This window comes from Mesoplodon bidens (genome assembly GCF_964165515.1).
Source record: "Mesoplodon bidens genome assembly, chromosome: 14".
In the NCBI taxonomy this organism is placed as follows: Eukaryota; Metazoa; Chordata; class Mammalia; order Artiodactyla; family Ziphiidae; genus Mesoplodon; species Mesoplodon bidens.
This window is the reverse complement of record NC_138170.1, coordinates 20,249,946-20,269,332: the sequence shown is the minus strand read 5'-3', so window position 1 is coordinate 20,269,332 and position 19,387 is coordinate 20,249,946. Positions and strand designations below refer to the sequence as shown.

General features: G+C 41.5%; 1 protein-coding gene across 1 annotated transcript in view; it reads right to left on the bottom strand.

Moving 5' to 3' along the window:
- Positions 1-4,263: 4,263 nt before the first annotated feature.
- The window catches only part of SLC9A2 (solute carrier family 9 member A2), a gene marked incomplete at both ends in the record, with an annotated part of 86,958 nt that continues 71,834 nt past the window's right edge, over positions 4,264-19,387 (bottom strand). Inside the window, 5 exons of the mRNA XM_081254465.1 lie at positions 4,264-4,637; positions 5,656-5,746; positions 6,950-7,081; positions 9,289-9,385; positions 13,679-13,840. Coding sequence (XP_081110591.1) covers positions 4,264-4,637; positions 5,656-5,746; positions 6,950-7,081; positions 9,289-9,385; positions 13,679-13,840 — 856 coding nt within the window. The remainder of the gene's footprint in view (positions 4,638-5,655; positions 5,747-6,949; positions 7,082-9,288; positions 9,386-13,678; positions 13,841-19,387) is intronic.

The window sequence follows — 19,387 nt, the reverse complement described above, 5'->3', positions numbered from 1 at the left end:
TTCTTTCACAAATTCCAGCTCTCGTGACCCCATTTAGTACAAATGAGAATGGTTTTGATGTATAAATATAAAAAAGTTGGAATTTCTGGGGCTTTCCTAGCTTCATGTGATGTATTATTTTCTCCATAGTGATTAATTAAACGTTTCCATGTAACTGAATATTTTAAACTTCTGTACGACATTTCACAGAAACCCGGAGAAGCGCTCCTTTGTCAGCATACACACATAAAATTTGTTTGGCAGATACTGTAACTGGAGGCCTCGTTTAAATTAGAAATTTAAGTAGAAAAAAAGCCTCGTTTAAATTAGAAATTCAGTTACCCCTCATACTTATGACTTAGCAGGACCCAATGAAATAAAAAGGGGAAAAACATTTGAATATTTAGTTCAAAGTATTTCGTTACAGAAGTGAAAATCAGAAAAGTCACCACCAGTATGTCCAGAATTAAGTCGGCTGGGCATCTCACAGAGGGATTTTCTCCGCCCTACAATACGAGGATGACGGGTCCCCATAAAACCTCTGTGACAGACTGAAAGGTCCCAAGCCATCCAAAAGAATCAATACGCCATGCAGGTTGAAACGTGACCGTCCATTTACAGTAGCTAGGTTAACTCTGCACACAGAAAAACTCATTCCCAGACCAGACCGGTACGAGAACTGACCCAGAGTTTATTGACTATTCTTAGAGATAGTCAAGTAGAATTTTATTTGACAAAGGAATTGTAGAAAACTAGGAATATAAAAGGGATTGGAAAGTGATGTACCAGCAGAGCACTGACAACACTCAGCAGCTAACTAACCACGTGGGTATTGGGCCACCAGCTGCTGACCGACCATCTGAGGGTGTCAGCCACGTGGGGAGTGAATGACATCGGGAAAAATTCCAAAGGGAGCTGTCATCTCTTGTCATTTCTCGTGGACGAGAGCTGTGGTCCCTGCCAGGCAGCAGTTACCAGCTGGGGCTCTCACTTGCCTTGCAGGTAGGTTGAAGAAAGGCCCTGGTTAAAATGTGGGATGTAAAATACCAGCAAGCTGGGACTTCCCTGGCGGTCCTGTGGTTAAGACTTTGCCTTCCAACGCAGGGGGTGCGGGTTCAATCCCTGGTCAGGGAGCTAAGATCCCACATGCTTTGCCGCCAAAAAACCAAACTATAAAACAGAAGCAATATTGTAACAAATTCAATAAAGACTAAAAAAAAATGGTTCACATCAAAAAAAAAAAAAAAAAAAAAACCAGTAAACTACCCATTTTGCTCTAAGAGTGGAGAAAAAAAAAAAAACGAACCAGAAAACCCCAGATCACCAGACAGTTCTGATTCATGAGCCCGACTTGTTCAAGCTCACGGAGGGAATCAATATTCAGCGTTCAGGCCTCAACAGATAATGTCACAGCTACGTCAACTGCACAAAGAAACCCTTCAATCACTCTTGAAAGAGTAAAGTATGCACTTGGAACTAATAAAATATTATAGTTCTCATACTTGTTTGTGAAATGCCAGTTTTAACATAAACATGATTTGGGCAATGCAACAGATGCAAAATGTGCTGAGACGTAATAAATAACTGCTTCTTGTTTCTTATATAAACAAACACACACACCCCCCCCCAAGGTAAAACGGTACACTCCGACTCCAAAACTTAGCAAAAGCTGAAGGGAATTTCACCTTGAATGTTTGGGGGCATGTACAGCAAACACATGTTTCTAAAAAGTGTCAGACTTTGGGGCCAATTTCTAATCGTTTGCTAACTGACAGAACTGCTCTCAACAATTGGCCTTAACATCACATATAAAGAAATAAGCCCTGACTTTGTAAATAGTTCAAATCAATTTTTTTGACAACAAATATTAAAGACCCATCAAAATTCCACAGTCACATTGGAACTTAGGCCGGATCAAGTGTTGTTTGAAACAAGGGAATCATTTACAAGGGCAGGGATGTTTCTGTACTGCAGAAATTTAGATTGTTGTGACATTTAGTTAAAGGGTTTCAACTCCATACCCTCTTCTCCTGTAGTGTCTAGAAATTAATAATTTCATAAAAACAAGGTACAGAGAAAAAACTAAAGTCAAATTTCTTTTTCATCAATTTTATCATTCCACAGATAAGGAAAAATTTAAACTGATAATAAAGAGAAAATGACATAAGTGTTCCTTTTTAGAAATTTACACAATGTCATCCAAGTGTTTTACCTGACTTTTAATTGGTGAAAGCTGAATTTGGTCCACGTGCTTAACAAGAAGTATCATAATAAACATTTCCATGTTTTTCTCCTTCCGTTCCAGAACGTTAGACTCCTTCTAATATTTATTAATCTAGGACACCAAGAAAAACCAGGAAATTCATTTTTAAGATCATTTTACATTTCAACCTTCCTTTTCAGATTTCATAAACTGTAACTTAGTCTTCAAACTCAAAAATATACATCACATCTCTTGATGAATCATAGTCCTATAATGAAAATTCTAAATTAAAAGTCAGTTTTAATTTATTTCCAGCAGATGAAATACATATATATTTTTATATATATAAATATTTCCATTTAAAATTAAGAATTTTGGCACAGGGTCCTGAACTTGTAGTTTCCAAATTACGTCTACACTGCTTTCCACTGATCAACCTGGGAGAGTTTGGGAAAGAAATCGTGCACTTTTTGAACTTGTACCTTGTGTGTTTACCCTTCCCTCTGTCTCATGCCCAACAATCGAGCAGTATTCCAAGATTTTAGAACATGAGAAAAAAGGTAGAAGATTTACTTCACGTTGGTGGAGGAAGAAGGAAGGGATAAGATTTACGGCTGAGGATTTCGAAGTACCGGATCTTTGTTTAAGTTATTCATATTTTTCCAGCAATTGTATGTGGTCACTTGTCTCCTTTGCTGTATCTCCAGTGTGAATCCAAGGGACTACATGAGTGGCTTCATCTCATAACTAAACCCAGAAATTCTGAGTCTTCTTCTAGTCAAGTTTTAAAGAGGGGGTTTTTCTGGGAAAAGTGACAGGCCAATAAAATCTATCGTCTGAGAGATTCCAATATTAATCTTTAATGATTATGTTCCACTTCTTGTCTTTCTGCTGTACTTTTAAAAAGTACTCAGATGAGTAGAATTCGTTTTTAGATGAAGAATTTGAGCTACTACTTTCTTGAGTGGGGAGAGGTAACAAATGACAGACTAGTGCAAAAAAAAGAAAACTCCCACATTCTCCAAAGTGCATCCTGCATAAAATTCAAAACCTGAATTCTCACCAATTGGTTAAACATTGGAATATTGTTTATCCCTACTTATATCTTTGTCTGCTTGGAGCCTCTGTCCTGGATTCAAAGTTCTAGAATGTGCTACAGAAAAGGTCTAAAGCAGGTGGCTGCAGGGGGGCGTGACAGGGGATCTCCTGCATCCTCCTCCCAGTATTGCACAATATAAAACCCGGCAGCCAGCTGTGCAGGCGCTGCCCTGTCATCTCCACACCCACCACGTGAGGCCAAACTTCATCACAAGCTGGCTCTGAGTCTGGCATACAGCATAAGCTGGTTTCACCCACACAGCCCTTCTCTTTGTACCATTTAAACACGACGGGGAGACGGAATCTAGATGTCACCCAAAACACACAGTAGAACGAGGAACAAATTGAAAACCAGCTGACTCTCATCATTTCATAGGCGCTACAGTCTGGGAGCCAGGCCACGAGGTTCTGCCTAGATGCTCTGGCTGTTGCCGTCCTCAGGGGTCTCTGCTCCGTGCTGTGCTCTTCCTTAACCGACTGGTATCAGCTCAGGATCAGGAAACACCTCCACCCCCGAGCTGATGCCCCCCATCCTCTAGGAGCTGCCCCGGATGCCATGGAAAGGTGTTCTGAGTATTTTTAGTGCCGTTCACTGAAAAACTAATTACAGATATACATATTTTTTCATAAATAAAATCTGAGGCATATATGTATATATTAGAACTTTCACCAACAAGGGTGTGTTAAAAATTTCAAGTTCTGTCCTTCAAGTTCAATAAAGGCACACGTGGCTTTTTTTTCTTCAGGCTTGCAAAGAATACAACTGCTAGCAACAGGTCATATGAGACATTTTACAGGGCTTTTGTTTCTTTGATTTTCTTCTTCTTGGGATAAGCATTCGCCCCATGGATCAAAGGCATGGCTCTACCACCCAAGGACAGTATGTAGATGCATAGAGGGTTGGAAGTGGATTCCCTTGCTGTGGCAGGTTGCTGGGTAACCAGCCACAGCTGGGCAGGGCAGGTCTGCTTTGGCCATTTCCATTAAGGCTTCTCACTCCCGAATCGACCTTTCTGGTTTCCAGGTTCTGATGCCCTTCGGACCAGCCTAGGTGGCGCCTTGGGTCGGATGCCTTCGTTCATACGGTCGCCCCCCCGCACGGAGCCAAAGTGGCCTTTGGAGAGGAGGGGCTGGCAGAGCACGCCTGGGGCCTGGGGGCCCCCCTCTTTGCCGTGGGCAGCTGGGGAGCTGCAGGGCTGCCCTTGGCCGGAATCAGCATCTACCTCGTTCTTCCATTCCATTTTATAGGCCTGGGGGGCTTTCTTTGAGAACTGTTCTGGCAAGAAGCGCCTGGCTCGGGGCTGCAGATTGAGGACGGTGGTCCCGACGTCTGGATCTGAGTCACTGCTGTTGCCACCTGCCAGGGAGCAAAAGAAGGACAGCGTGGGCGGGCCTTTTAGGGAGAAGGTGTTACAGGCGACTGGCCAATACATTCGTGGGTCTGGCACCTGCTGTGCCCTCCCTGGGGCTCTGGGGGTCGGGCAGGGAGGCCAGAGGGTGCACCCCGACTCCAACTGAGTCCTGGGGTTGTACATAAGTCCCGTGAGCACGTGTGTCCACAAGTGTGTACTCTTGCTAATTCTGAAGAGCTTCCCATGTGCCAGCCACTGTCCTAAGCACTTTTAAATGCATTAACCTACTGAATCCTCATAATCACCCACTTTACATATGAAGTAACTGAGGTTCAAAAGATATTAGTAAGTGGTGGAGCTGGATGTCAAAACTGAGACCACCTGGCGGCAGCTGTGCGCTCACCTGCCCCATCCGAACGGCCCCAGGGGGCTCAGTTCAGTGTCTGGCACACGGTAAACAGATCAATAATTAGCTGCTATTATGAAGATTCTTGCCTTGATCTAGGATGTACAATCTCATGCACAGCTTTATTTCCTTTACATTTTCATAAAATGGTCAAAACACCAATATGGCTTGCAATCTACATAAAGATTACCATCAAATGAAGAGATATTAGTCGTCATGTCAAAGCTTTAATAATTACAGCCGTAAGTCAATTATATAGTTGCCTTTATGAAAATATATTAAAATTATTATGAACATTTAAGTTAGAAATGTTGTAAGAATTATAGAATTAAATTTAAACCTTTGAAGACTGACAACTTTCTATTTACCCGTTCACCAACCACACACGGTGATATCTGCTTTTGCTATATCGCATAGAATCAAATAACTGATTGAATTACGTATAACGTGCACAGAACTCCATTCCAAAAGGATGCAACACTAATAAAATTAGTTATTATTATAGATTTGCAAACGACTGAACTCATTGTCCTTAAAAAAGAAGAAGGAAAATTTTTCTATTTTATAAACACTAATAAATAAGTTTAAAGTCTTTTTGCTCCAGCTGTATTCAATACCTGCATTAGAAATATTCTTTTTCTTTTGTAGCTTTTCTGGAAGCTTTGTATTTTTTGGTAAGGATAAATATCGGGAGGTTGAAGTGGAAGCCTGTAAAAAAAAATAGAAAACCTTATTTAGATGACACACATGTCATTTATTGTATGTTACAGGCTTAGAATTCTATGTCAAACCTAACCCTGGTGTTAAAAATTAAAATTTTAGCTCTGGATTCCGAAACTACTGGGTGAGGAGCTGTAGGGATGGGGAATAAATTTCCAAGTAATAGTCATTTTATTTAAAATAGGTAAAACCTCTCCTAAAATATGGAAGTCAGTACTACTAAGGAAAACAGAAATAAAGTGGGACCCTTAGGAACAAGATATGAAAACCACCGGCTTTTCTTAAAGAAAAGCTATAGAAACACCCACTTATAAACGCATTACTAAAAAAGGCTTAGAACCTACATGGATAGGGAGAAAGAAATGAAAAATGTAGCATGTTGTATTTCACAAATCTTGAAAATGACAGAACAGAAAGTATTACTATAGCTAACTTGCTGGCATTTCCAAAGCCACAGTCTCTAGTTTCTTTAACTTTTAATCAATGCTGCCACATTTCACATGTAAAAAAAAATAATATTGTTCACACATAACCGTTTTGGTCTCTGACAGCTCAGTATAGAACATTATTGAGAATGAGATGCACTGCCTGCTATGTTTGATCAATCAATCAGAATATCCTTTTAAAGTGGCTTCCTTATCTATGGCAATGCCCTGGACCAAGTAGAATGCTGAGCACCTGAGACTCCCCTGACGTGTGTGCGCGTGCACACACACACACACGGCCTCCTAGAAGTTTCCACACATGCACGCATGGCAGCCCCCCTTCAGGCTGCACCCTCTCCCTGGAAAGGTCAAACAAGACTCTCCAAATGAAGCCTGGCCCTTCCATTCAGTTTAAAACTGTATGACCCTTCCCCATCCTCCCAGTCTCCTTCCTCAGCCCTTTTAGGTTTATTTTGTCCACAGCACTTGCTGCGTCTAACACAACAGATAATTATTCTGTCCATTCCTGATGGCCTTCTCTCCCACTAGAATGTGAATTCCACAAGGGAAAAGAGCTCTGTCATTCTGTTGACCAACGTATTCCAAGTGCCTAGACAGTGTCTGGAAGGTGATAGGTGTCCGAGCAACGTCTGCAAAGACGTGATGATGAACTCCATCCCAGGATTCCTGTGAATTAGCCCCCCAAGGCCATCCTGGCTTTGCTGTTGGAAGCCTTCTGCGTCCCAGAGCCACGAAGCCCCCTTACCCTGTGCTCCCGATTCAAGCTGCTGTCCTTACGAATGCTTTCCCGAAGGCTGTGCCTTCGACGGATCAGGATCTCCTTGGCTTGCCTCTCACTTGTGTCGGCAGTGAGATTGTGTCGGTTGTAGGACAAAGTCTGAAATGAAAATACAAGCAACATTTTACAAAAATGATCACTGCCCGGAAATTCCAAAACTTTACTACATTCCTTTGGCTTTGCACCTCTGATAGGTACTTAACAATGAACGTGCAGAGGGGAAAAACAAGAAGTATAGAAGTTAACGTTCTTTCAAATCTTGAACGAATTCATGTTCTACCAAATCTCAATTTAAGGGTAACAGTGGTAGTAATTTCAAGTTATTTGTAGAGATATATGATATATCAGTGTCACAGAAGCCCTTAGAACTGTGCTGGGCACAGAGAAGTGCTCAATTGATATTACCTACTGTTATTAGCTATGATGAAGATGGTGATGGTGGTGGTCTTTTCTAAATGTGTCAGAGCAGGAGCTGTATTTTATTCATTTGTATCTGCAGGGAATGTAGTGCTTTGTTCTATTCATAAATATATTCAATACATATATCCACACATGTATTCAATAACTATGTATTTGATTCAACCAAATAAAATCCTCTAAGAAAAAATAAGAATTCATGTTCTAATAAGAGTCGGTGAATACTTTTTTTTTCATTGAAAAGTATGATCTTTATAAATGAGAAAACGATCGAATTAATCAAACACCTTCGACTACCTTGAAGTGCCCTGTCTGTATTTACCCATCAGTAGTGGCTGGGGAAAAACACAAGTCAACTTATACCTTCCCTATTGAATAGTAATTGCTAGTATAGAAACCAACCACTTTGGGCCACTTGGTGGCGCCATGACCCTCTATTAAGTCAAGAACATTTCTTTTCAAATTGAGAAAAGCTGCTGGCTCCCTCAGTAATGATCATGTCCTGGTATTTGAAGCCATACAATTTACAAACGAGGGCTGTCCAGGGCATAATATTTTTAGTTTTACAAGCTCTAGAGAAATCCACTTCCTAAAATAAATTGTATTTAGTAATTAAATTCATTTTTCTGATAGAAATAACGTGTACTTCTTGGGAATATCCTTATCCCCAGAACTATATCAGACCTAGCCGAGATAAACAGAAGTAACGCAGAACAGCACTCAATTCCTGCCTTGAGGAACTCGCTATCTAGTTGGGCATTGAAAGCTAACAAAATGATACTAAATCATGAAAGGAAGTACTAAAACTACGTGGCATGTAGGAGCTCTAAGTGCTATCCCATTCAAAGACAGGCCTGGGAACAACATAGAGGGTGTTGGGGAAACCTTAAAAATTGGAGAATATGGATGGACTGACAGGAAGAAGTGGGACGTTCCAAGTGGAGACACAGGGGAGAGCAACACAGTCCAAGGAATGAATTCAGACCTGTCCTCCGTGGGTGTCTGGGTGGCGGAGGGAGAGGTAGAAAGGGAAACTTGAAAATAGATCCCAAAGGCTGAAAGAATAGTTCGTTTAGCCTGAAAGCCACGACTGCTTTGTCTCATTTTAAATAGGAGGATGCTGCGTTAAAAGGGGCTTGAGGAAAAGAATGGAGCAGCCGTAATGTCGAATGGAACGGGATGGTCTGTGGGGAGGCCAGCTAAGAAGCCACAGAAATGACCCTGATGTGAGTGACTGGGACCCCTGACAACTGCTGTGTCCCTGTGCCACTTCACCTCACTGTGCCTCGGTTTCTTCATCTGTAAAATGGAGACAATAATAACACCACTTGTTAGAGGATTAAAAGAGGTAATACACGCGATGCAGAGAAATGGGGCTTGGCAAACTGTATGCACTGTTAACTATTATTAGCAAACTATGAGAACGAGGTGTTAAAAATGGAAATGGTTTAAAGGAAGTGACTCAGAAGATACAGGAAAGGAAGAAACGATCACACTTTATGAACAACAAAGAAGATTAAATACATTTTTAAAAGGCTTCTAAGCAATAAAGTTAATTCATTAAAAAAAAAATTTAAAGAGCAATCAATTGCTTTCTTCACCGTTAGATAACACACTTTTTTTTTTTTTTAATCTCCAATCCTTTGGTAGCAGAACTCCCAGCTCCCTGGGTCTCCAGCCTAGAGCCTTGACCAAGATGTCTGGGAGAAGGGCAGTACCCTAAAATGACAGACCCTGGCGTGGGTCTGAGGGAAGGAAGTGTCTGGTGTGGAACCTGCTGAGGGTGCATGACGGTGGGACAACAGCCACTGTAACTGGACAGCATCTAATACGAAGGCATATTTTTAGCCAAAGGCAAATACATATTTTGCTAAATAAATTATTCTTACTCGCTGACGGATCTGATAGAGATTTCTTGATAATATTTCTCGAATTTCATCCATTTCACCAGGTGTGAGCTTCCTTATTTTTTCTTCACGACAGTCACTGTGAAAGTTTAGAAAAAAAATTTCACTATTCAACATGTATCAAATTCATCAATTTTCTTTCTTAGAGAGATAATATCATCATTTAAGAAGAAGAATCTTGGGACTTCCCTGGTGGCACAGTGGTTAAGAATCTGCCTGCCAATGCAGGGGACACAGGTTCGAGCCCTGGTCCAGGAAGATCCCACGTGCCGCAGAGAAACTAAGCCCATTGGTCACAACTACTGAGCCTGAGTTCTAGAGCTCACAAGCCACAACTACTGAGCCCACGTGCCTAGAGCCCGTGCTGGGCAACAAGAGAAGCCACCGCAATGAGAAGCCGGCACACCACAACGAAGAGTAGCCCCAGCTCGCTGCAACTAGAGAAAGCCCACACGCAGCAACGAAGACCCAACACAGCCAAAAATAAAATATTAATTAATTAATTTTTTTAAAAAAGAAGAAGAAGAATCTTAAAGAATAACACTTAGGAATTATTCAATATTTTTGAATAATTCAAAAATCTAAAACATTGATTTCAGTGTCAAAATCATTCATACAATTTTAATCATGCACAAGTTTTTTCAGGGTCTATTCATGCAATTATTTAAGGAGGAAAGACCAGAGTAGCTTGCAAGTCTATCACTTTATTATTTCTAATACTCCATAAATTAATATAGGATTTTTTTTCCAACAAAAACTTTAGCTGCATTTTGCTATAAGGGCCTATTCTTTTAAATACCTCATTAGAAACATTTACAGAGACACCATTTATAATATGTATGTACATACAATTGATCCTCATTATTCAGGGATTCCGTATTTGCAAGCTCAACTACTTGCTAAAATTTATAAACACATTATCAGTACTCATCGCACTGTCCCAGTCATTCACAGACATGTGCAAAGTGGAGAAAAACTTGAGTCGTTGGGCATGCACGTTCCCAAATGAGGCTAAACTCATCTGCCCCCTCGTCTCAGCTCCTCGTCTCAGCTCCCACGCTGTAAAAAAAAAATGTCCTTTTCACAGCCTATTTAGTGCCATGTTTTTCACATTTTTGTGCTTTTTACTGGTGATCTTGCTGTTCTAAATGGTCCCCAAGTATAGCTCTGAAGTGCTGTCTAGTGTTCCTAAGTGCAAGAAGTTCCTAAGTTTTAACTCTACTTTTTCTGAAGGATATTTTAGCAGGATATGGAGCTCTAGGTTCAGTTACATTTTTTCAGAATTTTTGAAGCTACCAATGGTGTCCACTGGTTTTGCTGAAAAATCAGTTGCCAGGTTTTTTTTTTCTCTTTTGAAGAAAATAAGTCTCTTTTTCCCTCTGAGTATGTTTAAGATTTTCTCTTTGTATTTTTGACTTTTAGCAGTTTTACTAGCAGGTATCTCATTTGGTTCTCTCCCTATCTAATCTTCTTGGGGTTGTCACAGTTCATATCCTTTATCTATTTGGGGAAATTCTCAGTCATTATCTCTTAAAATATTGCTTCTACCAATTTCTCTCTCATCTCCTTCTGGAACTTTTCACTATATATATATGAAATTATCCCATATATTTCTCACTTTCTTTTTCATCTTTTTTTCACTCTGTTCTTCATTCTGGTTATTTCCTTCTGTCCTATCTTCCAATTAATCACTTCTCTCTTCAGCTGTGTCTAATCTGTTTATATACCTGTCTTTATACCTGTTTTTATACCTCTCAAATGAGATCCTAAATGTAGTTACTTTATTTTTAGCTCAAATATTCCACTTAGATATTTTTTGTTTATATAATCTCCATGAGGATGCCAAAAGTGTCAATGCCATTTTCTTTCCTTAAACATGTTATTATTTCTATTTTAAAGTCACTGTCTGGGGCTTCCCTGGTGGCGCAGTGGTTGAGCGTCCACCTGCCGATTCAGGGGACGTGGGTTCGTGCCCCGGTCCAGGAGGATCCCGCATGCCATGGAGCGGCTGGGCCCGTGAGCCATGGCCGCTGAGCCTGCGTGTCCGGAGCCTGTGCTCCGCAATGGGAGAGGCCACAACAGTGAGAGGCCCGCATACCGCAAAAAAAATTAAAATAAAAAAAATAAAGTCACGGTCTGATAAATCAATTATCTGAATCCCCTTTGTGCCTATTATTACTCTATGTTTTGTTGATCTTTTTCCCAATGTTTTCAGTCACATTTCCTTGTCTACTCACATGCTTGGTTATTTTGGATTGAGTGCTAGACATTATATTTAAAAAAAAATCATGGAGATAGTTTAACGCTCTTTACAATATTATTTCCTCCAGAGAAGATTTAAATTTACTTCTCTTGAGCAGCTGAGATAGAGGCAATCTCAGTCTCTGATGATTTAAACAATCACGAACTGAGATAATTCTAGGCTGGACTTCTTTCCTTTGAGGATTAAGGTGTAGGATTTTGAAGGAAAAACCTATAGCTGAGTACATACAAATGCTCCTCCTTCTTCATAGGTTCTGAATTCCCATTTTATTCTCTAAGACCAATTAGTCTGTCAGAACCTCTGTTTTAGCTTTTTAGAGTCTCAGATACATTCTCTGTATTCCAGAGAGAAAATGGCAACAAATACCAGTTCTATCCTCTTGAACTTCCCTCTTTTTTGACTCTTGGCCAAGAAATTCCTCACTGTAAGGGTACTCTCCAGCTTTCAAGCAGATGTTTAAAATATATTTTGGGCAAAACATATTTTGTCCTTTTTCCTCTAGTTTTCTCAGAAGGTAGTTGGTCTGGCCCTCAGTTCATTATTGCCAGAAATATGACTCCCTATTGCCTCCCTTTTTTGCTTCTACCTTCCTCTAAAGAAAACATTTCAGGAGAGGTGGAATGGTCAATATGGCAATCATTTACCCAACTATGTAGCTATCCATTAATTTTGTTACCTACTTTCCCTAACCCTAAACGTTTGCCTTTACTGGCTTCTACCACTGGCTTCAAAATGAACTGTGACCAGAGGTAAAAGTGAGATTTCCTTCTTCTTTGACCACAAAGGCAATGGCTCCCTTTTGAGAAGCTGGATAGTTGAATTATTCCTTGCTGCAAGCACAAAAGGAACAGTGCATAAGAAAGATCATAAATTGTAAAGCTAGAGTAAACTTTAGGATCAAGTCTAGCCCCATTTTCTACTTGAAGAAACTCAACATCAGGGAAACAGATGGACCAGCTTAAGGTCACACAGTGAGTAATCTGCAGAGCTGGGACTATAAATCACTCTGCTCAAGCACCACTATTTCCAATTCAGTATAATGCCTTTATTTCTGAGCCATCCTGACCACTACCTTCTTTTTATTCTGGATTGTGTAAACTACCACAGTTTTTATAGGGGACTATAGTCCTAGTAAAAATAGTTGATATGGTTGGGTGTGATTTGGAGCTTCCTCTCTCATTTCAACCCTCCCATAGATAGCATTTTGATTTAGGTGACATTTAGCTTAAATGAGCTTCAGGCTCATCAGTGAAAGAAGAAATCAGTGGAACCTGTAATCTGTCATTTTTGTGTAGAGGAGGAATGATGCTTACATGATAAACTCGTTTGCTAATTTGCTAACAGTATTGACTGTTCTGCTATGGATTTGCTCTAAGAGTCTGCTGTAAGACTTTTAAGTCTCTTTACATTCTGGGTCTTCATTTCCTCATTTTTAAAATTAGGGAGACAGACTAGGTCAATGCATCTCAATCCTGGATGCATATTAGAAACTTCCATAAGCTTATTATATACTTATAAATAAACCTATACCTGGGCCTCAACCCCAGAGATCCTGATTTTATTCGTCTGTGGTGGGGGGCGGCCCAGGCATACATGTTATTTAAATGCTCCTACAGTATTTCTGATGTACAGCCTGGGTTGAGAACCACTGCACGAGATGATCACTGATGTTCTTTCCAAGCCTTAAACTATGACTCTGCAAATAATGCATGAGGCAATAGCTTTGTAATTACATGCATATTTATAACTGCAAATTATAACACACCTTAAAATATTCCATTTCAAACTGCCTGCTAAAGAGGCTTTACTTTCAGAGCACACTGAATTGCCCAAAGCAAATATCATAAAGGCAAAATCAGCCTAAACATGACAAAGTACTTTCTGACTAGTCCACTCTGCAGTAACACAACATGGTGGGATGTGACGGGACGGGACATAACATAATGGACACATTTCCAGGCTTTCACATTTTAACCAGAATCTTGCTCTGCTGTGAGGTCTTAAGGAATCATGTTAAGAAATAAGTCAAATTTGTTGTTATTACTGGTTTCACAAAACTATAAAGACATACTGAGTAATACTAACTTTCATTTGCGAAACAGGACTTACTTCAGAGATGCAAAAGAAGGGACAGTACTTATCATTCCCGTCTCTGCCATCTCAATGGCATGTTTTATTTCAAGCTTTTTATATAAAGACACAATGCTTGACTTGGGTTGGTTCTCCCGAATCAAAAGCCTCCGCAGGTACTTGTCATCAAACTTCTTAAACCTAGAAATAAAGAAAAGCAAAGTTTCGATTAACTAACATGCCACGGATTAAGAAGAAAAACCTGGTTTTACCAATAAAATCATTTCCACTACTCCCAGGGAAGAAACTTAGTAGCAGTGTTTAGTTAGTCTGATCATTCTGTTTATTTTTATATGTGCATACCTGAATATATATGTACATGTAGAGCACATATTAGTATATTTCTGTATATAGCCACAACATACATATATCTAATATTCACTAACTATAGATTAAAATGCAGATATTTCTACATTTCCTATGTCTCTGCTTCCCCCTTCAGCAAAATTATTCAAAAATGTTGTTAATACTCCCTTTCTCCAATCGCTCTCCTCTGATTCTCTCTTGAACATTCACAGGTCAGGCTTTTGCCTCTAACTGTCCATTGAAGCTACTCATACTGGGGTCATCAGTGACCCCCACGAAATAAATCCAGTGGTCAACTTCTAGTCCTCACCTTTCCTGACCTCTCCTGCTTAAAACAGTGTCTTCCAGGACACCACACTCCCCTGGGTTCCCTCCTACCACTTTCTCAGCCTCTTGCGTTGGTTCTTTTCCTTCTTTCTGTCCTCTTATGTAGGAGTGGGTCCAGTCCTGGTCCCCTTCTCCATCTCTGCTCACTCTCCTGTCTTGTCCAGCCTCGTGGATTTTAGTAGCATCTCTATACCCAAAATTCCCAAATTTGTGTCTGCAACTCCAACCTCTCCCCCAAACCCCAGAAATGAGTGTCCAGCTCCCTGCTCAACATCACCACTTGGACATCTCATAGGCATCTCAAACCTGGCGTGCTCAAAAGGATCTTCTCCCAAGTCCTCCCCATCTCAGCTAGTGACAACCAAGTAAAAAACCCTGCTGTCATCTTTGATTCTCCCCTATTCCATGTTATGGCCTGAACTGTGTCCCCTTAAAAATTCATATGTTACAGTCCTAGTCCCCAGGACCTCGGAATGTGACTGTATTTAGATTAAGTTAAAATGAGGTCATTGGTGGGCCCGAATCTAATGACTGGTGTGTGTATTATAAGAGGAAATTCGAACACAGACACGTACAGGGGGAAGACCATGTGAAGAAGCAGTAAAAAGAAAGGCACCACAAGCCAAGGAAAGAGACCTGGAGCAGACCCTCCCCTCACAGCCTTAGAAGGAACCAAATCTACTGACACTTTGCTCTTGGACGTCTAGCCCACAGAACTATGAGAAAATAAATTTCTATTTAAACCACCACCGTGTGGTACTTTGTTATAAGCAGCTCTAGCAAATACTCCACATCCATTCTATCAATTTCTGTTGGTTCCACCATTAAAATACACACAAAAATCGAACCATTTCTCACCATTTCTCCTGCCATCACCCTGGTCCCAGCATTATCATCTCTCAATGGGTTCCTGCAACAGGGACCCAATTGGTCTCCCTGCTTCCACCACTGTGTTCCTATGGTCTATTCTCGACACAAGCCAGAGTGATCCTGTTAATATGTAAGTCAAACCACGCAATTCCTGACTTGAGTAAAAGTACAATGACCTGGAGGCCCTGCACCATTTGGACCTGCCCCTCTCAGTGCTGTGCTGCTCTAACTCAGGTCCAGCCTCTCTGAGGTCGTTCCTGTCCTGGAAATGTGCCAGTTCTGCTACCGCCTCCAGGCCGCTATACTTACTATTCCTTCTACTAGGAACACTGTTCCCCGCACACTTGCAGGGCTCATTCACAGACCTTCTTTTTTTTTTTTTTTTTTTACTTTTTTTTTTTTGGCGGTACGCGGGCCTCTCACTGCTGTGGCCTCTCCCGTTGTGGAGCACAGGCTCCAGACGCACAGGCTCAGCGGCCGTGGCTCACGGGCCCAGCCGCTCCACGGCACGTGGGATCTTCCCAGGGACCGGGACCCGTGTCCCCTGCATCAGCAGGCGGACTCCTAACCACTGCGCCACCAGGGGAGCCCCACAGACCTTCTTTAAGTCTTTCCTTGAAAGTCGTTTTCTCAAAAGAGCCTTTCCTATCCATCCCATTAGAATTGCATTCCCAGAACTCCCTATTCTACTTCCCAGACATATTTTTCTCCATAGCAGTCATCACTTTCTAACAGGCTATATAATGTATTTATTTATTTTATTTTCTGTCTCCTAGCACTACAGTGATCCATGTGGGCAGTTTTTTGTTTTGTTTGTTTGCTTTCCTGTCTCATCAGTGCCTAGAACAGTGCCAGGTGCACCGTAAGCACGTAGGCAGACTGGATCATCTGGTCCCAATTCCTCCCTGGATCCACACCCTGTAACATATCAAGCTGTTTGGCAATGTCCTTCCACCATGGCTGAGGTGCCCTGCTCTGTCCAGCTTCCTGCCACTGAGCTCAATAATGTCACCTGCTTTGGTCAATGGGCTATTAGCAGACACAGTGATGAGAGCTATGAATGGGCTTGTTCATTGCAGCTCACTTCTTGCGCTGCCACGTCGCCATGAGAAGGATGTGTACGTAGAGTGACTCCTTAGCCCCAGGACAAAGGTGGATGTCGCATGAAGCAGAGTTAAGTCACCCCACCTACACCAGAAAAGGCCAGCCGGGATCAGCTGATGACTGGCCAACCCTCTGAAGCAGGAGCAAGACCAGGCCAGATCAGCCAAGCCCAGCCCAGATCAGCTGACTCTCAGCCTCCTGACTCAAGTACTTTAATGACAGTGACTGTTCCTTTGAGCAGCTGAGTATTGGGTTGGTTTGTTACCTAACTGTTATGCCAATATTCAAGTGAATCAGCATGCAGTAAGTGTTGAGAAAAAAATTAATGTATCAGAGTGATCCCCATAAGCCCAAAGAGGTTTACAGGCACACCTGTGCTGTGAAAGGAAGCAATGTTAACCCACATTCCTGGTGCTAGCCCTTTGTTCCAAATACTGGAGGGCTAAGAATAATTACAGATTCATCCTGAAAGGGCTTTGCTATTGACTGGCCACTGCACAAAACACTGGGTCTACTTTTTTCTAAGTCTGTTTTGAATTTCATGTGAAGCTCATTGAACCAGGACACCTGGCAACAACACAACATCTTTTTAAACTTTTATTATTATTATTATTATTATCATTGGTATTATTGTTTTAGCTTTTCACTAGAGATCCACAAAAGAATAAACATTAAAGACAATGACATCTGATCTATGTAGTATAGGAATTGTGCACTTTCTCTTCTTTTTTTAAAATTTATTTATTTTTGGCTGCCTTGGGTCTTTGTTACTGTGCACGGGCTTTTCTCTAGCTGCGGCGAGCGGGGTCTACTCTTCACTGTGGTACGCGGGCTTCTCACTGTGATGGCTTCTCTTGTTGCGGAGCCCGGGCTCTAGGCGCACAGGCTTCAGTAGTTGTGGCTTGTGGGCTCTAGAGCGCGGGCTCAGCAGTTGTGGTGCACGGGCTTAGTTGCTCCGTGGCATGTGGGATCTTCCCGGACCAGGGCTTGAATCCATGTCCCCTGCCTTGGCAGGCAGATTCTTAACCAGTGCGCCACCAGGGAAGCCCAGTACACTTTCTTTCTTTGCTTCATTTCCATACCTTTCATGTGTGCCAAGCTACACATAGGTGGCTTCTTTCATTATCACTAGACAACTTTTGCCAAATGTGAGAAACTTCCCTACTTCATGACCCTTTCATTTCATTCTCAAAGAATCAAATGACTCAAGAATTCTCTGGCAGAACCATTAAAAATCCACAATAAAAGGATTTCAGAGGAAAGATACCCAACACACCTAAAACAATCACTTGTTTTTTATGCCATTTTTAGTAACATCAAGTTATGTACAGACCAGTAATGAGACAGGAGAACTGATTTTAAAAATGGCCTGTGCCAGCGCCGAATCCCTCCATAGTAACTTCTCTTCTCTACTTGCAACGTACAGTGTGATTGACAATCCAGGAAATTATTTGAAATTTACCTGGAAAACTTCATGCATGGAAATATGGAAGGGTCTATAAAATTATTGAATAAAGTACGTACACTGCAGAGAAAAATGTTAGGCATGTAACAATATTACCTTTCAGACATTCAGTATTGGGTTGGCCAAAAGGTTCATTCGGGTATTTCCATATGGAAAAACACAAACTTTTTGGCCAACCCAGTATTCATAGTCCAATTAGCCCGGTGCCTGTATGTGTCTGCCTGGAACAGACTTACATATAAAGTGTCTCTGCCGGGAACACAGGATGGAGCCGGACTTTCTCTGACATTCAGTCCTTCACCTGAGTCCCAGACCAAACCACACGATCACAGCATTCACCTCTTCCATCACCTACCACTGCCCCAGGGCCTGGGGACCTGATTCTTACACCACATCTTGGTTTCCCCCTGTAGAGGTAGAAGGAGTGGGATAAATCCTTAGTCCAATCTTCCCTCAGGAAAAGAACAAACTGTTCTGGGTTACCACGCTCACTTACTACTTCAGGAAAGGACTGACAGGATGCGAGAGAAAGAAAAGCGGTTGGGTTGAAAGGGAGACGGAAGATGGATAAAGGCTTGTCTGCGAAAACAACGGAGAACAAGAGGCAGAAAAGCCTGTATCACAGGCTTGGCGGAGACAAGGAAGGTCCCAGGGACGTAAAACAGGGTAACGTTGAAAGTTACGAGGCAGACAGCTAGGGTTCTCTGCTCTACCTCCTGCCTCCCAAAAAGTGAATACTGCCCAAGATAAATGGCCTTTTGTTTCATACTTTTACAATGGAGATTTTAGTTTGCTTTATTTTATTACTATGTGCCCCCATCTGGCTAACTGGGTACTCTGTCCATACAAACAAAATATTTTTCCTTTAGTTATGAAGTCAGGCTAGATCCAAGGGGCCTTTCTACATTAGCAGACAATGTGGTCAGGCTTGTAAAGGTTGTGCCATCACTTATAGTCTCTGCAACTCATTATTTACCAATGTCACACACACACACACACACACACACACACACACACACACACACACACACACACACACACACACACACACACACACACACACACACACACACACACACACACACACACACACACACACACACACACACACACACACACACACACACACACACCTGTTTGCTGTGTGACTGTTTTGTTGACTTTATTATATTGCAAAATTTTAAAGGCCCAAGTCGATGGCTTGCACTTTTCATGTACTCCAGTATCATGTCAGAACATGCAAGCAAACAATAAGCACTCAAAAATGCACTTATGTTCAATTACATAAATTGGTAGGTTGGTCAACTTCAGCAGTGGGGAAAATCTGTCAGCAAGTTAGAAAAGAAAAAACAAGAGGGTGATAAGGATCCACCAAGTACAGTTTGGAGCCTGTCCCTCTCTCTTCAGGGACCAGCTGAAATGCACGCCTTCAAAAGGCTTTCCCGGCCAGTGATGCGCCGGTGAATGTTAACAAATTACTTTCTGAGAAAAAAAGAGGCCCTGATTTGTAGCATTTGTCAGTCACCTGGCACACTCTCACCATGGCTGATTCAAGTCACCAATGTAGATGGCACTGAACTTAGATCAGGGAGGAGATACACACAGTCAGCTCCATA